This window comes from Pipra filicauda, unplaced genomic scaffold (assembly GCF_003945595.2).
Source record: "Pipra filicauda isolate LSUMZ 115617 unplaced genomic scaffold, ASM394559v2 scaffold241_size1546129_pilon, whole genome shotgun sequence".
In the NCBI taxonomy this organism is placed as follows: Eukaryota; Metazoa; Chordata; class Aves; order Passeriformes; family Pipridae; genus Pipra; species Pipra filicauda.
The window spans coordinates 872,661-896,637 of NW_024104356.1; the positions used below are offsets into that span (position 1 = coordinate 872,661).

The following is a 23,977-nucleotide window of genomic DNA, read 5'->3' on the forward strand; positions in this document are numbered from 1 at the left end:
AGCTAACCACGGCCCGCGCCCGCACGCGGACCCCGCCTTTTCCGCCAGCGGGACGGGCCGGCCCCGCCCCGCGCGTTGGCTCTGGGAGATGTAGTTTTCCGCGCCCCGGCCGTGCAGCGCCACCCGCCGGCGGTCCCCGCGCAGCGGGACTGCACCTCCCGGCATGCAGCGCGGCCGCTGCACACCAGCACCATGGCGGCGGCGCGAGGCGGACTGCGCGGTAACGGCGGGCGGGAGGTCGGGCGGAGGGGGTGGCCCAGGGCGGGGGGACCGGAACTGTCCCGCCACCACCCCCACGACACGGCCCGCGGGCCCACGGCCCCGCCCGGCTGAGGACGGGGCTTAGAGCCACGCCCCCGGTGTGATTGGTCACGCCCGCTATGCGCTTGGTCACGCCCCCTACGCTTGGCCACTCCCCTCACGGCTCAGGCACCGCCTTCGAGCGCCCCCTGGCGGCGGGGCAGGAGCACGGCAGGGGGATGAGGGTAGGGATGGGGATGGGGAGATGGGGATCGGCAGGGATAAGAGCAGGGGCAGGGGAACAGGGATGGGGATGGGCAGGGATAAGGGCAGGCGTAGGGGAACAGGGATGGGGATGGGTAGGGGTAAGAGCAAGAGCAGGAGCCTCGGGCATCCCAGGCTGGCCCCTCCCACGCTGTCCCTCCCTAATGCTTCTTCCTGCAGGACTGCTGGTGGCAGCAGGATCTCCCTTGGGTCCTGCCAGGCCCTGGGGGCAGCCGAGCACACGGCTTCTCAGGCAGAGCTGCCACCGGCCAGCAGGACAACAGGCCAGGCCAGAGCCAGGCAGCGGGGGGCTCCCTGAGGGGGTGGAGTACATCCCCACCCGCAAGAGGGGCAAGAATCCGATGAGACCGGTGGGAGTGGCCTGGTGAGTGGATCGGGCAGTGGGAGAGGGCAGGCCCAGGAGGCTGCACTGCTCTGCAGGGCTGGGGTGGAATGGGGGCCCTGGGGGGCTGTAGTACTGAGCAGGGGACTGCCCCAGAGTGGCACAGCACCTTTGTTTCCCTGCCAGCTCTCTCCATCTCCTGACTACTAGTTGTCCTACAGGGCCATTGGATTGCCTTCTGGAATAATCCTCTTCCTCCTGGCCAAACGGCAAGTGGACAAAAACCGTCTGGAGCAGCTCAAAATCCGCCAAAAGATGATGCAAGCCAACCAAGGGGAGTACGAGACAGAGCGATACAAGACAGTGGCCAGGGGGGCATAGCCAGGCTGCCCCCCATCCCCAGGCTGGCACTGTGGCACCTGGAAGGGACTGGCCAAGGGACACCAGCCCCATGGGACACTTGACACTGTCACCTGCCCTTCCTGTCCAGTCCACGGAGTGGTCGTGGAGCTGGACAGGGACAAATAAAGTGGAAGAGCTCAGTGCATATGTGGTTGCTCCCTCACTGCTCAGCCCCAGGGTTCTGCCCACAAGGCAGGGCGTACAGGCAGGCAAGGGAGGCCAGGCCTGAAGCAGTTTGACCTTGGTTTTTCCATCCCTTGGTTTTCCCATCCCAAAGCAGTGTTTGTGCTGCACCAGGCCACGGCCCCCGCAGAGGCTGCCCACAGGTTTTTCGGGGGAGTTGCCGCACCAATAAGACCGGCACCATCTGGAAAACTGAAGTGTTTTTATTTAGCAAGTGCAACTTTGCCCACATCCGTGGCTGCAGGGCCTCTGCAATGTGAGCTCTGCCACAGGGGTCCCAGCTGCCCCCCGCCCGTGCCAGGCACAGCCGCAGCTTGGGGGGGGGGGCATGGCCGGAGCCGCATTTAAGGCACCGAGTGAATGACGCCAACCAGACTCTGCCAAAAAATTCCAACGCGATCTCAGCAGCTGCTGCCAGCTCCTGGTGCCCACACAGGGCTCTGGCATCCCACTGCCAACCTAACGCCATTGGTACAGCCTCAGGAAGCGGTGCCAAGGCCGGGCACTGCCTAAACACTGGCAGCCAGTCCCCCCCACTGCCCTGGGAGGCTTGTTGGGGGATGATCAAGGGAAGCCCTTTCTTTAGCAGCCTACAGGTAGGAATGCCAAAGCGTTAAGAGTCACAGTAAGTGAACTATCCTGTATAGAGACAAGAGGAGGGAGTAAGGGGCAGCCGGGGAGGACAGGAGGGGTCCCAGGGCTAATCCCGGCCCACTATCTGCAGGAGGAAGGTGAAGATGTAGATGATGTCGGTGTAGATGGTGAGGGCACCATAGACGTACTCCTCGGGGCTCAGTGTGTTCTTCCTGTTCCCCAGCACAAGTTGGGTGTCATAGGCAAGGAACTGGGGGGCAGAGGGTGTCAGGCAAGGACAGAGGGGGGATTCCTCCCTCCCCAGTCCCTGCCTGACACCCTCTGCCCACCCCAGCCATGAACTCACCAGTGTGAACGCGATGGCCCCGATGGCTGCGTACAGCATGTGGAGCCAGGAGACCTGCACAGGAAGGGGACAAGGGAAGGGTGAGCCAGGGTGCTAGCAGGCAGCAGGCAAGGCAGGGCAGGTCCTGCCCACACCCAGCTCCCAAGATGCTGATGCTGACGCATCCTCTCCCTGCAGGCAAGCTGCCTTTTGTGGCTGGCACCACACCCTGCTTCCCAGCAAAGGGGGACCACCCAAACCCCATGCCTGTACCAGCCCTGGGGACACCTGACTGGGAACACCCATTGGCACCCCACAGCCCCTCTGTCCCCCCAACTCACATATTTGAAGGAGAGGACGATGGCAGTGATGATCCCGGTCACCATGACCACAATGCCCAGCACACAGAACAGCCCCGGACACGATGTAAAATCAACCTGATGGGACACACACACACACACACACACATATGTAACAGGAGAGCCCAGGGTGTTCCCACTGACACGCTCCCTCCCCGAGGTGGGGCAGGGCAGGGCATCTCTCCTTGCCTTGGTCTGGAAGCAGAAGATGGTGACAATGATGGCCACAATGGCAGTGATGAGCATAGCAATCAGGACAGCATTGGTCCGGTGCACACTGTGGATGGAGGGGACACCACAGTCACCTCACGCTTCGGCATCCCCCTGCCCAGTGGGGTGTTGGTGACCCCCTGCACAGCCCAGATCCTGGACAGGAACCCCCCTGTCTGTAAGCCCAAGTGACTGAAGTGTCCCCTGGCTCTTGACAGCCTCCCACTTGAGCCAGCTGCATTGGGGAGGACAGGATGGACACCAGCTCCTGTCACCACAGTGTCCCTAGGCCATACCTGGCAATGGTCCCTGTCATCAGCCCCATGGCCAGCGTCTGGAAGAGAAGGGTGGGCTCAGCAGGCTAGGTGGCACCACGAGGGGCAGCAGTTCCTCGCTGCCCTCACATGCCCACATATCCCCCTATCCCTCCCAGCCTGTCCAGGGAGCTGCTGTGCCATGGGGGCACCACCAGGACCCTCCACCAGTCCCAGCCCACTCACAAAGATGCTCAGCAGGATGATATTCCATGGAAAGCGTCTCCTGAGGACAAAACGAGGAGAGAGGTGAGCTGGTGATAGGGGCTACATCATGTTCCTCTGGTCTGCAGTCCCCCAGGGGCAGCCCCAGGCAAGACCCCCAGTCTTAATGCTCTAGAGACACCCCTGCCATATCCACATACCCCACCCTGTGGGTCCCAGAGACTCACCGGGGACCCTGGCAGCAAGCCAGCACCAAGTAGGTTACCAGGAACACAGCACTACAAAGAGAGGCAGGAGGTGTCAACCCTGCAATCTCCCACCAGGACCAGCCCCCAGGCTGGGAGGCTGCAAATATGGGGGGCACAAGCTGGGGGAGCACAAGCCAGCAGACCCCCTACTCACTATGAGGCGTAGTAGATGGCAATATTTTCCTGGACGAAGGAGCGGACAGGGTGGCTGTGGGACAGGAGGGACAAGCATGAGGGAGGGGGTACAGCAACTACTGTCCCCTTGGAATACCCCCAAGGGACACAGGGTCGGGCTCCCCTCTTTTTCAGGACAAGGCTACTCACTGTAGCCACCCCCTCCACTCACACAAAGGTGAACACAGAGATGATTCCCACTGTCACCAACAGCTGCAGGGAGATGATGGCATAGACCTGCAAGAGACAGAGGGGTCAGCATCTGGACCCTTGCCCTGACAGGTGCTGCCCCACCCTGAACAGATGCCCCCAGCCCCTCTGGACTCACCTTGCGGATGAAGGTGTGCCGGATTTTCCTGTCGTCCCAATCAACTGATTGGAAGGGGGAGCCATCCCCAATGCCATCGCCACCTGTGGTGGTGGACACTCCTCAGCACCAGGTTCAGCTGCACAGCCCCTCACAGCACCCCTGTTTCTAGTGCCTTCCCCCCACAAAAAACAAGGTGCTGCCACTTACCAAAGCGAACAGGCATGGTGGGAATGGCCATCCCTGGATGAGAGTACCCCCCTGCTGCTGGGTAGCCCCCTGGCTGCCCGTACCCTGCTGCTGGGGGGTATCCCCCCGGCTGTGGGTACCCCCCAGCGTAGGGATGGGGCTGGGGGTACCCTCCTGGGGGTGGGGGGTAGAGGGGGTTCTTGTCATCGTAAGCTGGGGGTGCACTGGGCTGGGACATGCCGGCTCCCTGTGTCTCCCACAGGCACCTGGAGGGGAGAGAAGATGGGGGGTGTCAGCACAGGTTCCCCTCCCCAGGCAGGACGTGCTCCTGGTAAGTGAAGCCACAGGTGTAGGGACACAGGGGACCGTGCAGCCACAAAACCTCCCCCTCCCACTTCAATAGTGGCTCCTAATTAATGACAACAAGTTGGCCTCGATGCCAGCAGGTCAATGAGAGGTGAGGGATGTCCCCACTGACCCTTGGCCGGGGCCACCCACATTCCTGTGCCCTGAGTCCCCAGTGCCTGCGTCGTGGTCAGCCACGGGCAGGGCACAGCCACACGCTGACTCAAGCTGCGTCAGGGACATGACCTTTCCAAAAGGGATTTGACCTCTCCGGCTTTTGGAGCCCACCCTGCCATTGCTGGGGGGCAGGAAACAGCCCCCCCACGTGCCAGTGTGTGGCTCTTAGTAGCACCAGTCTGGGGACAAATGACATCAATTCTATCCACTGCCTGAGATAGAAACACAGGGCCTGATCCTCATCACAGCCATGCAGACTCCCACTGCCCCCCCCATTTCAGGGGTGTTCCCCACCCAACAGCCCAGTGGGTCACACGGAGGCTCCAGAACTCCTGAGTCCCTTCAGGGAGGGGACAAGTGACAAGTATAAGAACAAGTGACATAAGCATCACCTCTGCAGAAGATGGACTCTTCCTTGGTGAGGGGAGTCGTGACCCCATCAGGGCTTAGCTCCCCTCCCCGGCCGCACCAGGCCCCCTCACAGAGCCCCCAGCAGCTGTGAGCAGGCAGCCCGGGCTCAGGGCCAGCTGCTGGGCTTGGCCCCAGCAGGAGGAGGAGGAGAAGGAAAGCAGGATCTTCAAGGCCAGGAAAACAACAGCGCTGCCAGAAGATGGTGCCAGGCCTTTCTTTACCCACCTGCCACCCCCAGAGTGCTGGCACCCCAGACCCCAGGCAGGTGCCAACACTCGCCACATCCCCCCTGCCTGCAACGGTGACGTGATTCTGGGACCATCCCGAGGAAGGAACCAGGATCTGATCCCAACCAGGACGAGGCTGGGAGGAGATCGGGCACTTCCTCCTGTGTGACGCCAGTGTTTCCCACAGCCAGGCTGGACAGGCAGCAGTGCTGGGGGGCACACCCATGCCAGCCATGCCAGGCCAGGGGGAGTAGTGAGTGGTTCAGTGTCTGTCCCTCCATCCCTCCTGCCATCCGTCTGCCCCAGCCCTGGCAGAGCTGCCATGGTCGTACTGCCCTTTGGTATCATGATGACGATAGCGCTGAAAATAAATAACCCATGTGGTGGTGACCACCCGAACAGGAAGCTCACTTTCTCCACTTCCCTGTAGTTTCCTAAAAAAGCACACGGTGTCCCATGGCACCACCTCGCCTATGGGGCCAGGGAATGGCCCAAAATAGGAGTCTGACCCCAGGAAAGTCCCCATGACTGGCACTCAGTTATAGGGGGACCAGAGTCCCCAGGAGGGAACCCAGGTGTCTAGGGAAAATGGGGTGTATCCGGCCAGCAGGTGGTCACTGGAGGGGTCCTACCCTGTGCCTGTGGCCAGCACCCCGTGGCAGAGGTCCACTGACTGCCCCAGCCCCTCCTGCTCCCACCCCACCGGGGTGGCCTTGGGCACAGGGGAGGAACCAGCCTGACGGGTCCCTGCGGCCGCCGCACCCAGGGAAGCAGGCAGCTCTCTGAACCCTCCTCAGTTCGTGGCATATCAGGGCCCTGAAATGAGAGGCCACCAAATGGCCACGCGGGACAGTTTGGTGACCCTGCTGTGACACGCAGTCCTGGGGACAGGGTGCTGCTCTGCACTGGCACCGTGACTCAGCACAGATAAGGCACATGTGGCAGGGATATGGGGCACAGGAACCGTCACCCCTTGTCACGGCCCTGTGGGTGGCACGAAGTAGTGTCCCCACCACTGGCCCTGGTATTCCTGCTGGGCTCAGCCTTCCACCACCAGCTCCACAGGCTTCCTGGGGCAACAAGGGCCACTTTGGGAAGGGACCATGGTTTGGGGTGGGAGCCAGGGCTCCCCACACTGAGGCTGCCTGAGAAACTACTTTACTCTAGAAGAGCCTGGAAGCCCCCACCAGAATGGCATGGCTTGGTACAGCACAGCCTGGCACGGCACAGCACAGCCTGGCATGGCATGGCACAGCCTGGTGTGGCACAACACAGCACAGCTGCTGCATGCAGCATGGCACAGCTTGGCACAGCACAACCCAACACAGCACAGCAGAACTTACCCTGGCCTAGCCTAGCACAGCCCAGCTCAGCTCACGCGAGTAGGTCAATGTGGCCCACCCAGGCCAGATGTCCCCATGCCACTCACACAGGACACAAGTTTGCTGGAGATCAGCCTCGCCACCACTGCATCTCTGCCCCCCTGCGAGCCCCCTCCTGAGGGGCAGGGCATGGGACAGGGGTGTCCTTCTGTGTCCCAGCCCAGGCACCCCCACAACACCCAGTGCCTGTCCCCACACCACCTTCGGTGCCACCCCACACCCTGACAGGCACAAACCCTTGCCCTCCCCTCCCGTCACACCCCACGGGGGCCGTGGGGATACCCTCCACAGAACTAGAGTCGGTGCCCCCCCACGGACCACCCCACACCACGCCCCGATTCCCCGCCACGCGATCCCGTGGGGTCCGGAAAACAGCACCAACGCCACAGTGGGACCCCGCGCGTGGGGGTCCTGTCCCGCGGCCGACCCTGCTCGCAGGAACGCCCTCTGACCCCGATCCCCCCGCCGCTGGACCTCAACGGGACGTGCCCCCACGCACTCCGAGGACAGGGGTGCGGGGGGTTGCAGCGCGTCCCCGCTGTTTGGTGACCGGCCGCCCACTCTCGCCCGGTCCCCGCCGACCTCCGGGACGGTCGGGAGAGCGGTGGTTCAGCCCCTGGCCGGCCGTGGCACCGGAGGGCGCAGGGACAGGGGGGTGGGGGGGCAAACCGGGCGGCGGGGAGTCGGGAGAACGGGAGGGGGGAACCGCCGGGGGCCCCACGCGGGACTCGGGTGCGCGGGGAGGGGCGAGGCGGGCTGCCCTACCTGCTGCGCGCTGCTCCGCCGGGCTGAGCCGCGACCAGCCGGGACGAGCCGGGACGGGGCGGGCGGACGGGGCGGGGGCGGGCACCGCCCGCCGCGCCCCCCCGCGGCGGCTCCGCGCCCTGCGCCCCGTGACCGGGATGCGCTCCCGCGCTCCCCCGCCTGTTGCTTCCCGGGACGGGCCCCGCTGGCCCCTCGCCCGCCCCCCGTCGGGATCTCCTTGCCACCGCCTCTGACGTCACTCAGAGACCCCCTTCCTCACACAGTGACGTCAGCGGGGAGACACCCCTTTCGGTGGCGGCGGGGGGGATGGAATCCTCTCCCGTCGCCGGTGACGCGGTCGGTGTGTCCCGTGTTTGTGTCCCGGTTCCCGCGGCGGGGCCGGCAGGGGGCGCGGTGGGCGCGTGACGCCGGTAGCGGCATGGCCGCGGGGCCCGGCGGGGCGGCGGCGGCGGCGGTGGTCGGGGCGCGGGGGATCGGGGCCGCCTGCCTGCGCCTCCTCCGCCGCGCCCGCCGCGCCGCCGCCGCGCTCATGGCCTTCGCCGCCCCGCTGCTGTTCCGCCTGGGGTGAGTGAGGGAGGGAACGAGTGAGTGAGTGGAGCGTCTGCCTCTCGGCACCCGCCGCCGGGAGGGGGCCACCGCCGCCCGCCTTTGTGCTGCCGCCGGGAGGGAGGGCCCGTCCTCCTCTGCCTGTGCGGAGCCGCCCGCCGAGGACCTGCGGCCCCGCTGGCGCGGGGAGGCCGGGCCGGGGCTGGAGCTGGCGGGGGCACAGCCGCCCACCCGTGCTCAGCCTGCCCGCGTCGGGGGGGCGAGGGCGGGCGCTGCCAGCCCGATTGCGGGGTCGGGGAACAGCGCCGGCTCCCCCCGCGCGGTGCCGGTCACCCCCGGATCTCTCACTGTCCCCTGGGAGCAGCCTTCCCTCGGATGTCATCGCTGACCCATCCCGGTGCCCCGGCCGTGGCCGGGCTGCCAGTGCTGGCAGAAGCCCCCGTTCCCCGGTTTGGGGTTCCCACCGCCACAAAAGCGGGAGACTCCCTCCCGGTGTCCCTGCCGGTGGATGTCACCATCCAGGGGTGCCCTTGGCTGGGAATGGGCTTTGCAACCCAGGACTTTAAACGTCCGTCATGGTACCATTCCCCGTCCCGTTCTAAATCGCTGCTGTATGAATGGGGAGGTCCCTCCGAGCCCCCAGCCTTTGTCTGTTGTATGCCCACATGCACGGGGGGCATTTCTCTCTTCCCTTTTCCCTGGCCCATTCCCTCTTCCCTCATCCCCAGGACCACAGCACCCAGGGCAGGCTTGGGCATGGCCCCTCCGGAGCAGGGGTAGGGACAGCCAGAGTGCTAATCTGCCCTGGGGCTCCAGCCCCTCCTGGTGAGCAGAGCCCTCCTGGACAGATGGATGGACAGATGGACACCCCACAGTAGTGTTCCTCCCCCCCCCATCCTTGCTGCCTGGAGCAGCTGGAGGGGACCTGGCTGGGAAATCAGTCCTGCCTTCACTGCAGATCCGGAGTATGGGATACACACACGCCACTTCCAGCCCCCATGCATGGAAAGTGACCCTGTATGTGTCCCCTGTGAGAGTCCCAGTCCAGGCAGCAGCCCCCTCCCCATGCGGGCTCCCTAGGGGGTTTGGGGGTTAATGCCAAGGGGTGTCTACCCTCCCCAGGTACAGCCTGTATGCCCGCACGCGCCTGGGCTACCTCTTCTACCAGCGGCAGGTGAAGAAGGCCCGGGAGCGGTACCCACATGGCCATTCTGTGCCCCAACCCTGCTGCTTCCCCGGTAAGTCCTGGCTAGCCCCCCCCACACCATGGCCTCACGGTGTCCCCCAACACTGGCACTCTGGGGTGGGGAGGGGTTGCCATCGCCAAATTGCCCAAAGCATACTTAACTAAGAATTTGATGTAAGATGCTGGAGTATGGCCCGGACCTCTGCTTTTCCAGCCCAGGGGGTCATGCTCTCATGTCTATCTGTCTGTCCCTGTTAGGGGTGAAAATCCTGCCCATTCCCGTGCTCTCCAACAACTACAGCTACCTGGTCATCGACACTGGCTCCAGCCGAGCGGCCGTTGTCGACCCCTCTGACCCACTGGCTGTGCAGGTGAGACCCCCTAAGCCACCCATATCTGGTCTTCAGGTGTCTCCAGGTGAGGGGGTGGCACAACTCTGTACTTTGAGGGCAGAGGGGGGCAAATCTGCCCCTAATCTGCAGCCCTTAGTGCCCAAGGCTGGAGTGTGGCAGTGCTCATCCAACGCCTTGGGGGGACTGAATTTAGGGAGATACTGGTACTTGGGTTCTGTGTCCCCTCTAAATCTCTCTGTTTCCTCCCCATTCCCAGGCTGCCATTGAAGAAGAGGGGGTGATGCTGGAGGCCATATTCTGCACACACAAACACTGGTAAGGGGCAAGGAGGGACATGGGGGTGAGTCAGTGGCTGCCGTGGAGGGTGCCCCATCGGATGGCTCCCAGCCCTGCCCCATTTAGGGAGGGATATGGAGGGGGGGGCACATTTAGGGCTGCTGACCTCCCTGTCTGCAGGGACCACAGCGGAGGGAACGCGGCGCTCTGCCAGAAGCACAATTCCTGCAAAGTATACGGCAGCGCTCTTGATGCCATCCCACAGCTCACCAAGTAAGTCCTGCGCCCCCCTGGCAGCCCTGTCAATTTAGGGGGGGGCTTCACTCCCAACCACCACTGTCTGTGCACTCACCTACCACTCCATCCCCCAAGTACCGTGTTGCCCCCATCGTGGGCAGAGACCTGGCATGTTCATGACACCAGTGCGTGGGGAAGGGTTGCCTGGGGAGTTGGGTATTTTGAGGTGCTGGGGGTGGGGGGAGCACACTGACAGTGCCCTCTGTGCCCGGCACAGCCCACTTGCAGACAGGGAGAAGGTGAGTGTGGGCTGCCTGACCTTCGAGGCGCTTGCCACACCTGGCCACACTGTGGGCCACATGGTGTATGTGCTGGACGGGGAGCCCTTTGGCAGCCCCCCCTGCCTCTTCTCCGGGGACCTCCTCTTCCTCGCTGGCTGTGGTGAGTGCACCTGACCTGGGTGTTGGGGTGTTATTCCACCCTGGGAAGGGCTTGGGGGTACCTCCCAATGCCCCCCCTTGACAAGCAGTTGTGCGGGAGTCCAGGCAGGCCATTCGAGGGCTCCCCTGAGACCATGCTCGCCTCCCTGGACATGGCCATGGGCTTGGGTCAGGACACGCTGCTGTGGCCGGGTGAGTGTCCCCAACAGCAGGGTGGAGTCACTGGTGTCCCCCTAGTCCCCACTGCCAAGTTGGGGAGCTGTGTGGGGGTGATGCTGAGGGCTGTGTATGGGGGTCAACAGGCCACGAGTATGCACTGGAGTGCCTGACCTTCGCCAGCCTCCTGGAGCTGGACAATTCTGCGCTGGAACAGAAGCTGCAGTGGGCAGTGCAGCAGCGCCAGGAGAAGAGGAGTACGGTGAGGCATGGGGGTCCCTTGGCTGCAGCACCCACCACCCCAGCGCCTCACAGGGATCCCCATCCCTTGGCAGGGATGCTGCACCCCAACATCCTCTTTCATGGCGGGTTCCTTAAGGGAAGGGGGTTCTGGGAGGGGTTCCAGCTCCCTGCCAGGGGTGCTGCCTCTGTCAGGGGAGCTGAATGGCTGGCCCCACAGTGCCCCTCCACACTGGGGGAAGAGCAGACCTACAACCCCTTCCTACGGACACACCGGCCGGAGCTGCAGGAGGCACTGGGACTGTGGCAGGATGGGGGAGAGGACCCTGATGCCTTCCGCGCCCGCGTCCTCAAGGAGGTGCGGAGGCGCAAGGACCTCTACCAAGCCACCTAGATCTTCCCTCCCCTTTCCATGGGGCCGGGTGATATTTGGGCACAAGGGGCCCAAGACTCTGTGTGTTTCAATTTGCTGTGAATCTCCCTCCTGGGGTGCATGGCTGGGGGGGAAGAGTGGACACCCCTTTACATGGGCACCCAGTAAGTGATCCCTGCCTTTGCTCCCCCAGACTTGGGGGTCACCAGCTGTCATAGAAGCACCTCGATCCCCTTTCTGGGGGTCTGTAGCCCCCCCTGCCCCACTGCTAGGGCTATGGGGATGGCACCAAGGGCTTTTCCTATCCCCCCTCCCTGTTTTTCTGGGAGTCTCCAATTTCCCCACCACCATTACCACTCGGCTACCTCCCCTTACCCTGGCAGCCCCTAGTGCTGTGCATCTCTTTTGGAGGGGGCTGTGATGGAGTCTGCAAGGATAGGTGGGGGGCAGTACTACCTCCAGGCAAGGGGCTCCTCTCCAGCACCCCATCCTTGACGCTGGAGCTCCCCCTGCGCGCACACACACACACAGACACACACACAGAGCTGGGGACATGGGCTCACACTGGTGTGGGGTGGGAGACGCTACTGTACGGGACACACACACACCCCCCCACACACCCCAAATAAAAGACTAGATCGATTTTATACCTGTTCGTCCCTTTCTCTCCACGTTGGCGGGGCCCCTCCGCGGGACACCCCGCCTCGGCGGTGCGGCCCCTTTAAGAGGTGGGGCCAAGCCGTTGCCTTGGAGACGGTGAGGCGTCGGGGGGCCCGGGGCCGGTCCGGCGGGTCGGGGGTCGGACCGGGGGTGACACGGGCCGGGGGCTGCACTGCTCCCCCCGGGGTCACGCCTGGAAAGGCACCGCGGTTCGGGGGAGCCACGCCGCCGCCTCACCTGAGGGTCCGGCAGCAGGAGCTCCCAGGCGAGGCATGGAGACCGGGCAGGAGATCCCGGCCCTCACGGACACGGCTGCCGAGTTCCTGAGCCTCATCGGTGGGTGCCCCCTCCAGCCTCCCCTTTGTCCCCCGCACGCCGTGCCCTGGGGGGTCGTCGGTGCGGGGGGTGGGGGGCACCGGGTCCGGCAGGAGAGAGATGGATAGTGGCGACTTGAGCAGGATAAATGGGGAGGGGCTCGGCCCAGCCTGCGGGGGGGGGGGGGGGGGGGGGGGGGAGGAAATGAGGCAGGGAGAGGCCCTGGGCAGGGGTGATGGTCGCTCCGGGAAGGGGTGACCATCCCTCCGTGCAGGGCTGAAGGAGCTGGAGCACTGCCTGTTCGCCGAGACGCTGGCAGTGGTGGGCACAGGGGACCCGCCAAGGGACAAGGCAGAGGGCCAGTGGTGGATGGCAGCCCAGTGGGCACCCTACAGACGGGAAGGTGAACCAGTGCGGAACTGCATCCTGGTGCAAGCCAGGTTCCGAGGCTGGCAGGATGGTGTGCCTAGATCCAGCACCCTCAAAGGTGAGCCGGGGTGCTTTTGGGTGTCCCCCCCACCTCAGGGCTGGGGCACCCCTGTCTCACCAGCCCCCAGGGCTAGGAATGGGACAGTGCCAGCAAGATTGGCTGAGCATGGCTTTGCTCTGCCAGCCTTTGTGACCCCACAGCTGGAGACCCTGGAGCAGGAGGAGCAGGAATGCTTGGAGGTGACTGATGTGGTGGTGGCGGTGGCATGTCCCCTTCCCCATGTCCTGCCCCCTGTCCTGGGGTGTGCCCTGCAGTGGTGCCCTCTGGGAGGATATGCTCCATGCAAGGCCACTCTGGGCAGTCTGGTGTCCCCTCCCAGGCTCGGACTCCAGCTCTGTCCCACCAGCCTGGTCCCCATTCCCTACTCTGGGTGGAAGTTGGGGCAGGGAGTTTCCCACAATGCTTCTTATGGGGTACCCTGATTGAAAGCAGTGCTGGGGTATGCCACCTCAGAAAAAGCGGTGCCCTGGCTCTACCCTCCATCCTGTGCCCTCCACCCCTCCCACAGCTCAGACCACACCCCACAGAGAAGAGTACCCACATGGTGAGCCACCAGCATGGGATGACTGTCACGAAGACCCTCCAGGAGGGAGAGGTGAGGTCAAAGGCGGGAGATCTCTCCCATCTGCCCCCCAGATGGGTCACATCAGGGGTGACCCTGTCTCACCAGGGGTGCCCCAGGCTCTGGGAGTTGCTGTCCCTGGGGTCGATGGGGCTGTGGCTTTCCCATGAGGTGGCCAGGTCTCTCCACAGGCAGAGCCACAGTGCCAGAGCTTCTCCTACCGCCAGGCCGAGCTGCGGGGGCTGCTGCTGGAGGGTGCCAGCCTCCTGCTGCTGCGGGTGCTGGCACGCCGGCACACAGTGCCCCCCGGCCTCATCTTCCCAGCCATCGACACCGAGGGCCACCTCTGCACCTCCAGCTACGTGAGCCGCAGCCAGGGGGCCTGTGGGGTTGGGGGGGTCTGGCTCAGGTTGGGAGTGCCAGGGTGGGATGTGGGAGGTGGGAGTGGGCAGAGTGTGGTTGACAGCATGGGAAGGGCACCTGAAGGCAGAGGGGACTCTACGACAAGGGTGACCCCTGGCTGTGCCCCGCCCAGTCTGCCCTGGGCATCCAGCGTCAGGCAGTGGGCTCTGCAGAGACGGAGGTGTTTGTGATGGAGCGAGCCATGCACACCAGCACAGGTGTCTCCACTGTCAGGCAGAGCAGCTTCCTCCCCAATGGGTAAGGGTGAGGGTCTAACTGGGGGCACCCCCAGCCCTGCCAGTCTGGCAGGGACCCAGCATGGGGAGCTCATGGGCTCTCCCCTCTGCAGGCATTTGGTTCAGATGACGCAGGTTGGCTCCCCGACGCTGATGCTTCTGCAGGATGAGTCCATCCTCAGCAAGTCAGGTACTGGGGCAGGGAGGCTCGTGCCCTTTAGCACAGGCAGCCCCTGCCCCCTGCCCACTGTCCAGCAGCTGAGGGGAACACCCTGCCCTGCCTTTCTGCTGCCAGGTGGGTTTGAGCCCCAGCTCCCCTTCCCCAAAGAGCCCCTGAACTGGGAGGAGGACATCCAGCTCTGCTCCTGGTTCCTGGACAGGAAGGTGAGATGGGTGGACATGGGAGCAAGGCAACATGGGGCTGTGCCAGTCCCCAGCAGGGTCTCCCTGGATGTGCCCACGGGACACACTATGGGGGGCAGACTGGCCAGCATCCTCCCTCACACCTTCTTATGTGTGGGAAAGGACCCAGGCACCCTGTCCCCCTCACCCTGGCACAGTGCCTGGGGGGATATGCATGTCCATGCCCACCACACCCACCCTGCTGCAGGAGGAGCTGCAACTATCCCATGCTGCCTACCTCCAGCAGCACCCTGAGGTCCAGGCGCTGCTGTCTGACTTCCTTCAGGCCTTGCTGCTCCAGCAGCCCCATGACCCCATCTCCTTCGCTGCAGAATTCTTCACCCACCAGCGGCCCATGGATACCCCCTTTGCCTCCTCTGGGTCTGCCAGCCCTCTCCCCAGCTCCCCACCTGACCACCGTCCAGCTAATGGGGAATAAAGCTACCAAAACTGCCTGTCCCAGTCTTGTTTGCTTTGGGGAAACTGAGGCTCAGGGAGGGCAGGTGGTGCCAAGTTGTGTGCTAAAGCCCCACCATGGCATCTGGGTGGGACCCTGTCCCCCTCTCAGCTGTTTTAGCCCTTAGGGCTTAAGGTAGGGGGTGCCTGGGGCATATCCTCGAGCAGAGCCAGACTCGCATCCCTATGCCCGCCACTACCTCATGTATAGACCTTGCCCACCTCTCTGTGGGGCACAGCCTGGATGGCAGATGGGTACCCCAGAGAGACAGCTGGAACTAACCAGGCACCCACAGGAGCATCTGAGGTGCTCCCCCTTCCACCTCCACAGCCCCGAGGGTCCTGGGGATGAGGTCCCCACTTTCGTTGTCACAGCTTGACAGTGCAGCAACACTGGCACCCCATCTTTGGAGTGAAGGTCCCCACACCCAAGGGTGACATAAGCACCCTGTACTGCAGAGCTAAGTGCTTCCCCCAGCAGCTGAGGGTGCATTTTGATCTGCTTGTGCAACACATGCCTGCTTCCTCCTCACTTCCACTCCTATGGCATTTCCCCTACTCCCCTGTGGCCAGCCTTGCCTTCCCACTCTGTGAGAAACTGTCCCCTGTCCCCCCGACTGCCCAAGGAGCAGGAGCCCTGGCATGTGATGGAGGGTGACACGCAGACAATGCTCCCACGCTCCTGGTGTGGGTGCCTCGTGCGTGCACGTGTGTGTGTGTGGCAAAGAGGAGCAAAGGGGCCTCCTGGCACAGGGTGGGAACCGAGAGTGTGCACATTCATAGCACCCAGCCCCCAACAGCCAGGGGCCCTTTCCCTACCCAGGTCAGCGGGTAGGGAAGGAACACTTCCTTCTCATATCCTCCTCCTCCTCTCCTCCTCGGGGGGGCAGTGGGGAGGGTCCTTTAAAAGCTGGGCAGCAGGCATTACACCCAGTGTTAGGATCAGAGTGCTCCAGCAGCATGTCTGGATCAGCCCCAGCTATGGCATCGCTGGAACCAGGTGAGCCTCACAACACTTGGGTCCCCTTGTGCGTCCTTTCCTCCCTAGACCCCCTTCCCTCCACCCTGGTACCCCTGGTTCCATTCCATCCCCCAGTGGGCACTGTCCCCCCAAGCCTGTCCTGGATTCCCCCTCTGCCTCATCCTCTGTTCCCCGAAGTCCACCTGTGATTCAACCACATTCCCAGGATGTGGGTGGGCTGGGGAGGGGGGGTTAGGACCAGTACAAACCTCTTGTCCCCACTCCATGCCCACCCAGCAGCAGGACCCTGAGCAGGATTCCCTCCTGCCCAGAAACACACTTGGTTCTTGGACTGGTGAAGACTGGGCTGGGAGCAAGCATTTTAGGGACATCTGAGCTGGAGGTGGCATCTGACCCCTTTGGGTAGCCACCGACAGATCCCATATTGCCACCGTCATGGCCCCCTTGGAAAAATGGTGCTTGTACCTCACAGGACTCACCAAGTAGGGTCAGGTAGGACTGGAGAAAGCTAGTGCCAGAGCTGCCAGTCCACCAGTGTCCTTGTCCCCCTGGCAGGCTGCCACCTCCCCTCCTCCTTTTCCTTGCCCCACCAGGCCTCACTGGGTCCCTGAACCACGGCCAAGCGCAGAGTCACAGCACTGGCGGGAAGCACCCTGGCACTCAGGACCAGACCTACCTGGATGAGCTCATCAGCATCCCCAAGGGCAGCGGGGTAGGCGTTGCCAGGCTGGCACCTCTGTCTGAGGGTGGGAAGATGGGGCAGGGTCCAGTGCTGCAGGGAACTGGAGGTGGGAAGGCAAAGGGCCACCACAGCAGGGGAGATGTATCTTGGACATGCCCTGGGAACATGCCCTCAGCATCCCCAGACCAGGCAAGTCTGAGTGTTTCCAGACCTGTTTTTCCAGATGGAGAAACTGAGGCATGGGGTGAGGAGTTATCCAGCCATAGGAATCACCCCTGCTCACACACCTCTTGGGCCACCGGTGGGTGAGCCCAGTGGGGCTCCCCAGGCTGACTGCACCCCACCAATCCTCCCATCCCCGTCCTGGGGTGGTGGAACAGAGAAGGGGGAAGGAATAGGGTTCCCCTATCAGGAGGGGTAGTGAAAGCAGAGCTTTGCAGTGGGATCCCACGGGATGCAATTAACGGTGTCTGACAACCCTGTGACCCCCCTGCAAATCACTGTCCAACCTGTCCCCGGGTGGGATGGAGGGGCTCACTGCCCTTACAGCACTACTGCTAACAGAGAGAGACTGGGGGCAGCAGTTCCCCCCGCTCCAAACTGTCGGAGAAATGTTCTCCATGTGCCAAATGCATGCGTGTGGGCAGCACCAGGTTAAAGGGGACTGGATGTGCAACTGGGAGACACTGGGCTTAAAGAGGAGCTCCTGGCTCTGACTTGCTGCCTTGTCCCAGTCGGGGTTCAGCTTTAAGAAACTCTGGGCTTTCACCGGTCCCGGCTTCCTCATGAGCATCGCCTACCTGGACCCGGGCAACGTGGAGTCGGACCTGCAGTGTGGAGCAGTGGCAGGGTTCAAGGTGAGCCCTGGGCCCCCTGACTTTGGGATCAGGAAGTAGGCAGGGGTTTCGTAACCTCTCCCGTGCCAACGGCCGTCCAGTACCATGGCTGCTGGCTTCCCCAGCCCGGGAGTGGGAAGCACATGGGGGGCCCTTGGCACTATGGGAGGGCACCCAGGGGTGTCTCTGACTGGGCTGGGAGATCACTTCCACCCCCTCTCTTCCCTGCATTCCCTGGGCTGGTTGAGCTACGGACCGTCGGGCGGCCAAATCCTGGCCGGTACCCAGTCCCTGTTGCCTCCCTCCCTCCTTCCTACCCTCCCAGCTGCTGTGGGTGCTGCTGTGGGCCACTGTCCTGGGGCTGCTGTGCCAGCGCCTGGCCATCCGGCTGGGCGTGGTGACTGGGAAGGACCTGGGCGAGATTTGCTACCTCTATTACCCCAAGGTGAGCAGCCACGGGGAGCCCCCTGGGATCACAGTCTGAAGGGACCTTGCACTTGGGATGGTGACAGTCCTAGCAGGGACTTGGGAGGCTGGAGAGGAGCAGGAAGATGCTGCAAGAGCCCTGCCTCTCCCAGGGGCTCCCCAAAGCCCCCCAAGCCCCGGTGCCCCCCATCTGGTGCCCACACCCCTGGGGTACAGGAGCCCGGGGAGGGGGGGAGCTACCTCGGTGTCCTGGTCCGACCTGGGGACATATGAGAGCGTCCCCCGCGGGGGGTGAGCCCAAGCGTCAGGGCAGCGACTCGCTGCCGAGATGCGGTTGGAGCCTGGGCAAGTTGGGGCAGGAAACTGGGGGGCCTCGAGGGGAGGGATCACATGGCGAAGGAGGGGAGGAGCTCAGGGTCCCTTTTAGGCGTCAGGATCCTGCTGGTGGGTGGAACGAACGAGGAGATGTTGGCTGAATGACAGGCCCCCAAAAGGAGGATGCATCCCTCTGCCCTGCCCCCCCCCCCCTCGAAGCATCATCTCCAGACAGCTGGGTCCTATCCTCAACTCCCACTGGGGCAGGGATGGGGATGGGAGTGCAGGCTGAGATTTAGCATTCATCTTTCACCCTGAGATTGTCGTGTAAGAAACTAAGAGGCATCTCCTGGGGTTCCCATGTTGTTCTGGGTGGCCTGCCACAGCCTGGGGACAGGGTTTCCACCCAGGATGCTGTGCCAGCTCACCCAGGGCCAAGCCACACTGTGGGCTCAGACACCTCATGGTGCCCTGGCCCTTCCAGGTGCCCCGTGTGCTGCTCTGGCTCATGATGGAGATCGCCATCATCGGCTCTGACATGCAGGAGGTGATCGGGACAGCCATTGCTTTCAGTCTGCTCTCAGCTGGCCGGTGAGCCTCCCCATGGGGATCCCCTAGCCTCCTCCACGGCCCCACTCCACAGAGGGGCATGTATCTAATCCCCCCCTTGCCATCCTGCAGCATTCCCCTCTGGGGTGGGGTCCTCATCACCGTTGTAGACACCCTCTTCTTCCTCTTCCTCGATAAGTACGGTGAGTGCCAGGGTGGGGGGGATGGGGTTACACTCACCCAGGCAGCCCTGGTGCCAATGTGACACCAGTGTCCCCTGCTTCATCCCGCCCCATCTCTTGACTCCTCTAGGGCTCCGCAAACTGGAGGCTTTCTTTGGCCTCCTCATCACCATCATGGCCCTGACCTTCGGCTACGAGGTGAAGGGGGGAGCTGGGCACAACCCTTTTCCTGCAGGGTACTGGCAAGGGACCCCCATGTGGGGTGTTCCCACTGGTACCAGCCTGCAGCAGGAGGGTGGCAGCTCACAGTGACCCTTCCCACTGACCCCCAGTACGTGGTGGTGAGGCCAGTGCAGGTGAAAGTGCTGAAGGGCATTTTCCTGCCCTACTGCCCGGGCTGTGGGCGAGAGGAGCTGCTGCAGGCTGTGGGCATTGTTGGCGCCATCATTATGCCCCATAACATCTTCCTCCACTCCTCCTTGGTCAAGGTGAGACCAAGATACTGCCATGGGCACTGCCCCCCCGGTGGGGGGACGCTTGGTGGGGACCAGCTGGTCCTGGCTGCACGACAGGGCCGCTCCACTGACCCTGTGACACTCATGTCACTACCATGCCCAGACACGGGCAATCGACCGATCCAAGAAGCAGGCAGTGCAGGAGGCCAACATGTATTTCCTGACTGAGTCCTGTCTAGCCCTCTTCGTCTCCTTCCTCATCAACCTCTTTGTCATGGCTGTCTTCGGCGAGGCTTTCTACCACCAGCGAAACGAGGACGTGGTGAGTGTCACCTTGTGCCCACAGGGAGGTGACAGCTGTGCCCAGCTGTGGAGATGGGCAGGGCAATCATCCCTTGGAGAATGGATATTCTCTGAGACACGGGGTGTGGGGGTCCCCCCGTGTCTGTGGGGCCACTGGGTGGCTGTCACGCTTGTGCCTGCCATGCCTTGCAGCACAACAAGTGCATCAACAGCAGCATCAGCCACTATGCCGACATTTTCCCTGCCAACAACGAGACAGTCTCTGTGGATATCTACCAGGGGGTGAGTGGCACCAGGCTGTACCCAGTGAGCATCCATTCCCATTCGGGGGACACATCACTCCCCCCACTGACTCCTGGGGATGGGGGCTATTGCAATCCCACTGAAAAGCTGGGAGCTGATGGGGATGCCTAGAGTGGGGGACACTCTGGGGTGCCCACTGGAGCGTCCTCACATAGGGTGTCATCCTGGGCTGCTATTTCGGGGCAGCGGCATTGTACATCTGGGCCATTGGGATCCTGGCAGCAGGACAGAGTTCTACGATGACCGGGACTTATGCTGGGCAGTTCGTCATGGAGGTGAGAGACAGGGATCTTGGCCCTTGCTCCCACACGGAGCAGCTGGGAGCAGGGGAATCACAGGTGGACCCTGGGTGGGAGGTTCTACGGGCAGCACATTTCCCCAAAGAGTATTGAGAAGTGTTAATTGCCCCCCATTCCTGCAGGGAGCCGGGCATGGAGCATTTCCCACCTGGTGGGTGGCAGCTTGCTAGCACCAGTGTCCCTGGTCCCTAGGAGGAGGGATGGGAACAGTGCCCACCCACTTCACTTCATTGCCACCCCTGTCCCCTGTGACACTCTGTGGTGCCCCACGCAGTGCTTCCCTAATTAGATCCTCTGTTAATGAGCTGGAGCTGACACCTAGTGGGGCCCGGCAGCCCTGCAAGGGGCCAATCAGCACAGAGAAGGGGGTAATGCCCCCCATATTCCTCCCAGCCAGTGTCTGGGGATCACCCTGACATGGTGCCTCAGGCATGGCGAGGGTGCAAGTTTTGCCGTGTCCCAGGGCTTCCTGCAGCTCCGCTGGTCTCGCTTCACCCGGGTGCTCTTCACCCGCTCCTTTGCCATCCTGCCCACCGTTTTTGTGGCCACTTTCAAGGATGTCAGCCACCTCACAGGCATGAATGACCTGCTCAACGTCCTGCAGAGCATCCTGGTAAGGGGGAGGGAAGGCATCACCTGCTCCCAAACACCCCAGCCTGGTGGCCATGCGCCCCTCATCTCCCTCTCCTTCCAGCTGCCCTTCGCTGTCCTGCCTGTCCTCACCTTCACCAGCCTGCACCCGCTCATGCAGGACTTCACCAACAGCCTGTGAGTGCCAGGGCAAGGGGAGGCACAGAGGGGGGCAGAGTGGGGCACTCCAGCTGCACGTCTGTCCCTTTGTCCCATCCTGGCCCCCTCAACCATGCCACAGGGGCAATTAGCGTATGGATGTTGGAGGGGTATGTTCATTCCCACCTGCCCAGGGCAGACAAAGTGGAACAGACCCTGTCAGCACCCTCTCCATCCTTCTCCCAATGGCTCTTGGGCACCCCTGGGTCCTCAGCATCCTCCTGGCACTCCCAGCCCTGGACTTGGAGGACGGACGAAGCCCACACCAAAAGCCCTGGGGTGGGAGTGAAATATAGCTGTGGGGTGCAGAGATGTCCCAGTTGGGGTCTTGCTCACCTACAAACCCAGTTTCCCCAGCCATCTGTGCACAGCAGCACAGGGGGTGGGGGCCCTGCCCTGGCGCTGATGCCCACTGCCCTGCCCTCAGCCCAGGGAAGGTGCTGATGACCCTCATCACGGGACTGGTCTGTGCCATCAACATCTACTTTGTGGTGGACTTTCTGCCGACGCTGCAGGGCCTGGAGTACCACATCCCCCTGGGCCTGCTGCTGGCTGCCTATGTAGCTTTCATCGCCTACCTGGTAGGGCTGGCACCGCGGGATGGGCAGGGGGAGCATCCCTGGTAGGTGCCCATTAACCTGTCCTCTTTGCCCCTGCAGATCTGGACATGTAGCATCGCACACGGAGCCCGGTTCCTGGCCCGGGGCCACCACAGCCACTTCAATTTTGGTATCACCCTCGACTCGTCAGCCCTGACAGGGACCCGGTGACAGAGCCCTTCCATGCTCACTGTCGCCCCGTACCTGCCCAGCACGGCCTCCTCACATCGGGCACTGATTTGCTGACACTCCAAGGCCAGGGATGATGTTCTGGCCAGCGATGCACCCAGCAAGAAAGGGGTTAACACCCAGACAGACCTCCCCTCAAGTTTTTAGAGCCCAGCCCCCTCTCCCCCCAGTTCAGGGGTGCTGGTCCAGGCTGGATGCAAGCGGGGGCGGGGGTAATAGCAGCGGGAGGTGCCCCCATCCCTTGGCACAGACGCTTCGCTGAATGAGCCGCGTCGGAGACCTCCCTTGTTCATTATTGCCGGGAACCGCCGGCCCCCGGGACCGCTAATTACCGCCGGAGACCGCTAATCACCGCTGGGGACCGCTAATCACCTCCTGGGACCGATAACCATCCCCACCACCGGCGGGGCAAGCCCAGGGACCGGCTCCAGCCCCACGGGGGGCTCCGAAACTCGGGGACAGGAGGGCGGCTGATAAATGGCGTGTTTGTAGCCCGGCCTCGGCCTCGCTGTTGCTGCGTGGCCCTGGGGCGGGCTGGGGACCCTTTCGGCTTCTCCGTATCCCGGGGACGGCCCCTCTGCCCCGGGCGAGGTCGCCCACGCGTGGCCGTGGGGGCGGAGGGGGACTCAGCGCCAGCCCTTTGCATTCCCCCGGGGGGAGCGGGGCGGTGGGGGGGGTCCCACCGTGCCCTCCCCGCCCCGGATGCCCCGTTTCCCGCCTGCCGGTACCGCCGGATACGGATGCGGGGCCGCTCGGGCCCTCCCCGGGAGCGGCCGTCGCCCCCTGCCCCGGTCCCTCACCGCGGGTGGGGGGGTCCCGCCGCGCTTCGCCCCCCGCCGCGGTCCGCACTTGTGAGACGCTCCCTGGCTGTTTCAAGGCTCCCCCTTCTCTCCAGCACCCCCTCCCACCCCCCAAAATCCCGCTTCTCGATTCAGGCCGGCCGGGAGGTGGAGAGGGGATTTGGGGGGCCGAACATTTTCCCCCCCCCACGCACACACACACAATGTCCCCCGCTCCGGGAAGGGACACCCCCCCCTCCACCCCCCAACCTCCGCTCCCGGGGGCCGCGCTTGTTTATGTGAAGAATTTCCCCTTCCTTAAAAGGGCGATGGCAGCAGGGGTGGGGCGGTGCCTCCCCCCCCGCCTCCGCGTTGGCCCGGCCTCTGGTTTCTTGAAGGAGGGGCCAAGGCTGTGGGGCCCACCGAAAGGCGGGGGGGAGCCCCCGCCTCAAAGGGTGCAGCCGATCCAGTCACTGGAGGAGGAGTGGGGACCATTGCCCCAGCCATGGTGATTGCAGGAGACACCCCTTGCCCGGGATTTATACGCCCAGAGATGGAGACCTAGAGAGACCATCAAAAGCGGGGGGGTATCGGGGTGGCCCTTAGCGGGCATAAGGCTGAGGATGGCTGGGGTCTGCGGGTGCAGGGGCCAGCCCCGCGGCTCGTTTGAGGAGCAGGGGGGTTCGCAGGGCTGTGCCTCTGGGGTTTGTTCTTCTCCAGGTGGGACCCTCAGCCCCGGGTATCCCCCAGCCCAGAGGCACTTGCTTTCACCCCAGGACCCCTCTGTGGCCCTCTGGCCGTGGGGCAGAGCTCCCATAGCCATGGATAGCTGGGAGAACAGGGGACAGCATCTAGGACCCCAGACTGGGGGCAGTGAGGTGGTACAGAGGGGTCCTTCAGTGCCAAGTTGGTGGGAGCCTGGGGCTTTTCTGCTCCGTGGCTGCAGCCCAAACAATCCGACTGGGCTCTGCCTGCTCCTTACCTGGGCTGAGCGTGCAGGATGAGGCCCCTGTTCCCAGTCTGTCCCACAGCCCTCGGATGGGGACAGCATGTCCTTGAGCTCCCCAGCTGTCCGATCTACCCCTGACCAGGCAGAGGACCTAGAAACGATGCTCCAGCTGCCACTGCAGGCATTGGTCAAGAGACTTTCCTAATTGCACTAATTGGACGACATGCAAGGTTCGTCAAGGTTCATCAGAGAGGAAAGAGGAGATTGTGGCCAAAGGGACGGGGGTCCTGTAGACAACAGCGTGTGGCCTCTGCAGCTGTCCCCCCTGTGAGCAGCATCCCCCAGCAGCCCAGCCCAGCCAGGCACTGGGGATGAGGCAGGCATCG

At 63.4% G+C, this 23,977-nt stretch overlaps 4 protein-coding genes across 12 annotated transcripts; 3 read left to right on the plus strand and 1 right to left on the minus strand.

Annotated features, from left to right (window-relative positions):
• The first annotated feature begins 144 nt into the window (after positions 1–144).
• On the plus strand, positions 145–12,078 carry PNKD (PNKD metallo-beta-lactamase domain containing). Of its 4 annotated transcripts, XM_027734827.2 has the most exons (10): positions 145–220; positions 685–889; positions 9,293–9,408; positions 9,615–9,727; positions 9,966–10,024; positions 10,166–10,258; positions 10,500–10,663; positions 10,768–10,854; positions 10,965–11,080; positions 11,279–12,078. In XM_027734827.2, exons 1-10 carry the CDS (start codon positions 193–195, stop codon positions 11,450–11,452), a joined length of 1,155 nt encoding a protein of 384 aa, XP_027590628.1. In that variant the 5' UTR covers positions 145–192; the 3' UTR covers positions 11,453–12,078. The 4 variants fall into 4 exon arrangements, with proteins under 4 accessions (XP_027590628.1, XP_027590627.1, XP_039237774.1 ...); XM_027734826.2 differs by lacking the exons at positions 145–220; positions 685–889 and adding an exon at positions 8,119–8,188; XM_027734824.2 differs by lacking the exons at positions 145–220; positions 685–889 and adding an exon at positions 8,277–9,187.
• On the minus strand, positions 1,618–12,407 carry TMBIM1 (transmembrane BAX inhibitor motif containing 1). 2 transcript variants are annotated; one of them, XM_039381841.1, is made up of 12 exons: positions 12,329–12,407; positions 4,339–4,583; positions 4,150–4,232; positions 3,994–4,058; positions 3,802–3,855; positions 3,627–3,677; positions 3,421–3,460; positions 3,217–3,254; positions 2,900–2,987; positions 2,693–2,788; positions 2,373–2,426; positions 1,618–2,276 (listed from the first exon to the last, which is right to left on the minus strand). In XM_039381841.1, the coding sequence occupies exons 2-12, from the start codon at positions 4,553–4,555 to the stop codon at positions 2,133–2,135; spliced, it is 930 nt and encodes a 309-aa protein (XP_039237775.1). In that variant the 5' UTR covers positions 4,556–4,583; positions 12,329–12,407; the 3' UTR covers positions 1,618–2,132. The 2 variants fall into 2 exon arrangements, with proteins under 2 accessions (XP_039237775.1, XP_027590629.1); XM_027734828.2 differs by lacking the exon at positions 12,329–12,407 and adding an exon at positions 7,625–7,974.
• LOC113995084 (ciliogenesis associated TTC17 interacting protein) lies at positions 12,239–16,528 on the plus strand. Of its 5 annotated transcripts, none has more exons than XM_027734819.2 (9): positions 12,239–12,427; positions 12,681–12,893; positions 13,020–13,075; positions 13,405–13,491; positions 13,638–13,820; positions 13,994–14,118; positions 14,210–14,286; positions 14,392–14,480; positions 14,831–16,528. In XM_027734819.2, the coding sequence occupies exons 1-9, from the start codon at positions 12,364–12,366 to the stop codon at positions 15,080–15,082; spliced, it is 1,146 nt and encodes a 381-aa protein (XP_027590620.2). In that variant the 5' UTR covers positions 12,239–12,363; the 3' UTR covers positions 15,083–16,528. The 5 variants fall into 5 exon arrangements, with proteins under 5 accessions (XP_027590620.2, XP_027590621.2, XP_027590622.2 ...); XM_027734820.2 differs by having other exon boundaries at positions 13,650–13,820; XM_027734821.2 differs by having other exon boundaries at positions 12,240–12,427; positions 14,707–14,955.
• On the plus strand, positions 15,936–22,359 carry SLC11A1 (solute carrier family 11 member 1). The gene is made up of 15 exons (XM_039381837.1): positions 15,936–15,954; positions 16,449–16,648; positions 17,353–17,475; positions 17,780–17,899; positions 18,680–18,786; positions 18,877–18,947; positions 19,057–19,124; positions 19,259–19,414; positions 19,545–19,703; positions 19,877–19,966; positions 20,143–20,262; positions 20,750–20,899; positions 20,981–21,054; positions 21,503–21,656; positions 21,735–22,359. The coding sequence occupies exons 1-15, from the start codon at positions 15,936–15,938 to the stop codon at positions 21,843–21,845; spliced, it is 1,722 nt and encodes a 573-aa protein (XP_039237771.1). The 3' UTR covers positions 21,846–22,359.
• The last annotated feature ends 1,618 nt before the right edge of the window (positions 22,360–23,977 follow it).

Excerpts from the sequence above, each read along its gene's own strand:
- LOC113995084 (XM_027734819.2), top strand. The coding sequence starts at position 12,364 with ATGGAGACCGGGCAGGAGATCCCGGCCCTCACGGACACGGCTGCCGAG. Across the intron at positions 14,119-14,209 it reads AGCAGCTTCCTCCCCAATGG|GCATTTGGTTCAGATGACGC; the intron begins GTAAGGGTGAGG and ends TCCCCTCTGCAG. Across the intron at positions 14,481-14,830 it reads CCTGGTTCCTGGACAGGAAG|AATTCTTCACCCACCAGCGG; the intron begins GTGAGATGGGTG and ends CCTTCGCTGCAG.
- TMBIM1 (XM_039381841.1), bottom strand. The coding sequence starts at position 4,555 with ATGTCCCAGCCCAGTGCACCCCCAGCTTACGATGACAAGAACCCCCTC. Across the intron at positions 3,461-3,626 it reads GCTTGCTGCCAGGGTCCCCG|GAGACGCTTTCCATGGAATA; the intron begins GTGAGTCTCTGG and ends TTTTGTCCTCAG. Across the intron at positions 2,277-2,372 it reads GGGCCATCGCGTTCACACTG|TTCCTTGCCTATGACACCCA; the intron begins GTGAGTTCATGG and ends TCTGCCCCCCAG.
- SLC11A1 (XM_039381837.1), top strand. Across the intron at positions 18,948-19,056 it reads CCTCTTCCTCGATAAGTACG|GGCTCCGCAAACTGGAGGCT; the intron begins GTGAGTGCCAGG and ends TGACTCCTCTAG. Across the intron at positions 19,125-19,258 it reads CCCTGACCTTCGGCTACGAG|TACGTGGTGGTGAGGCCAGT; the intron begins GTGAAGGGGGGA and ends ACTGACCCCCAG.
- PNKD (XM_039381840.1), top strand. The coding sequence starts at position 9,138 with ATGGGATACACACACGCCACTTCCAGCCCCCATGCATGGAAAGTGACC. Across the intron at positions 9,188-9,292 it reads CATGCATGGAAAGTGACCCT|GTACAGCCTGTATGCCCGCA; the intron begins GTATGTGTCCCC and ends TACCCTCCCCAG. Across the intron at positions 9,728-9,965 it reads CTGACCCACTGGCTGTGCAG|GCTGCCATTGAAGAAGAGGG; the intron begins GTGAGACCCCCT and ends CCCCATTCCCAG.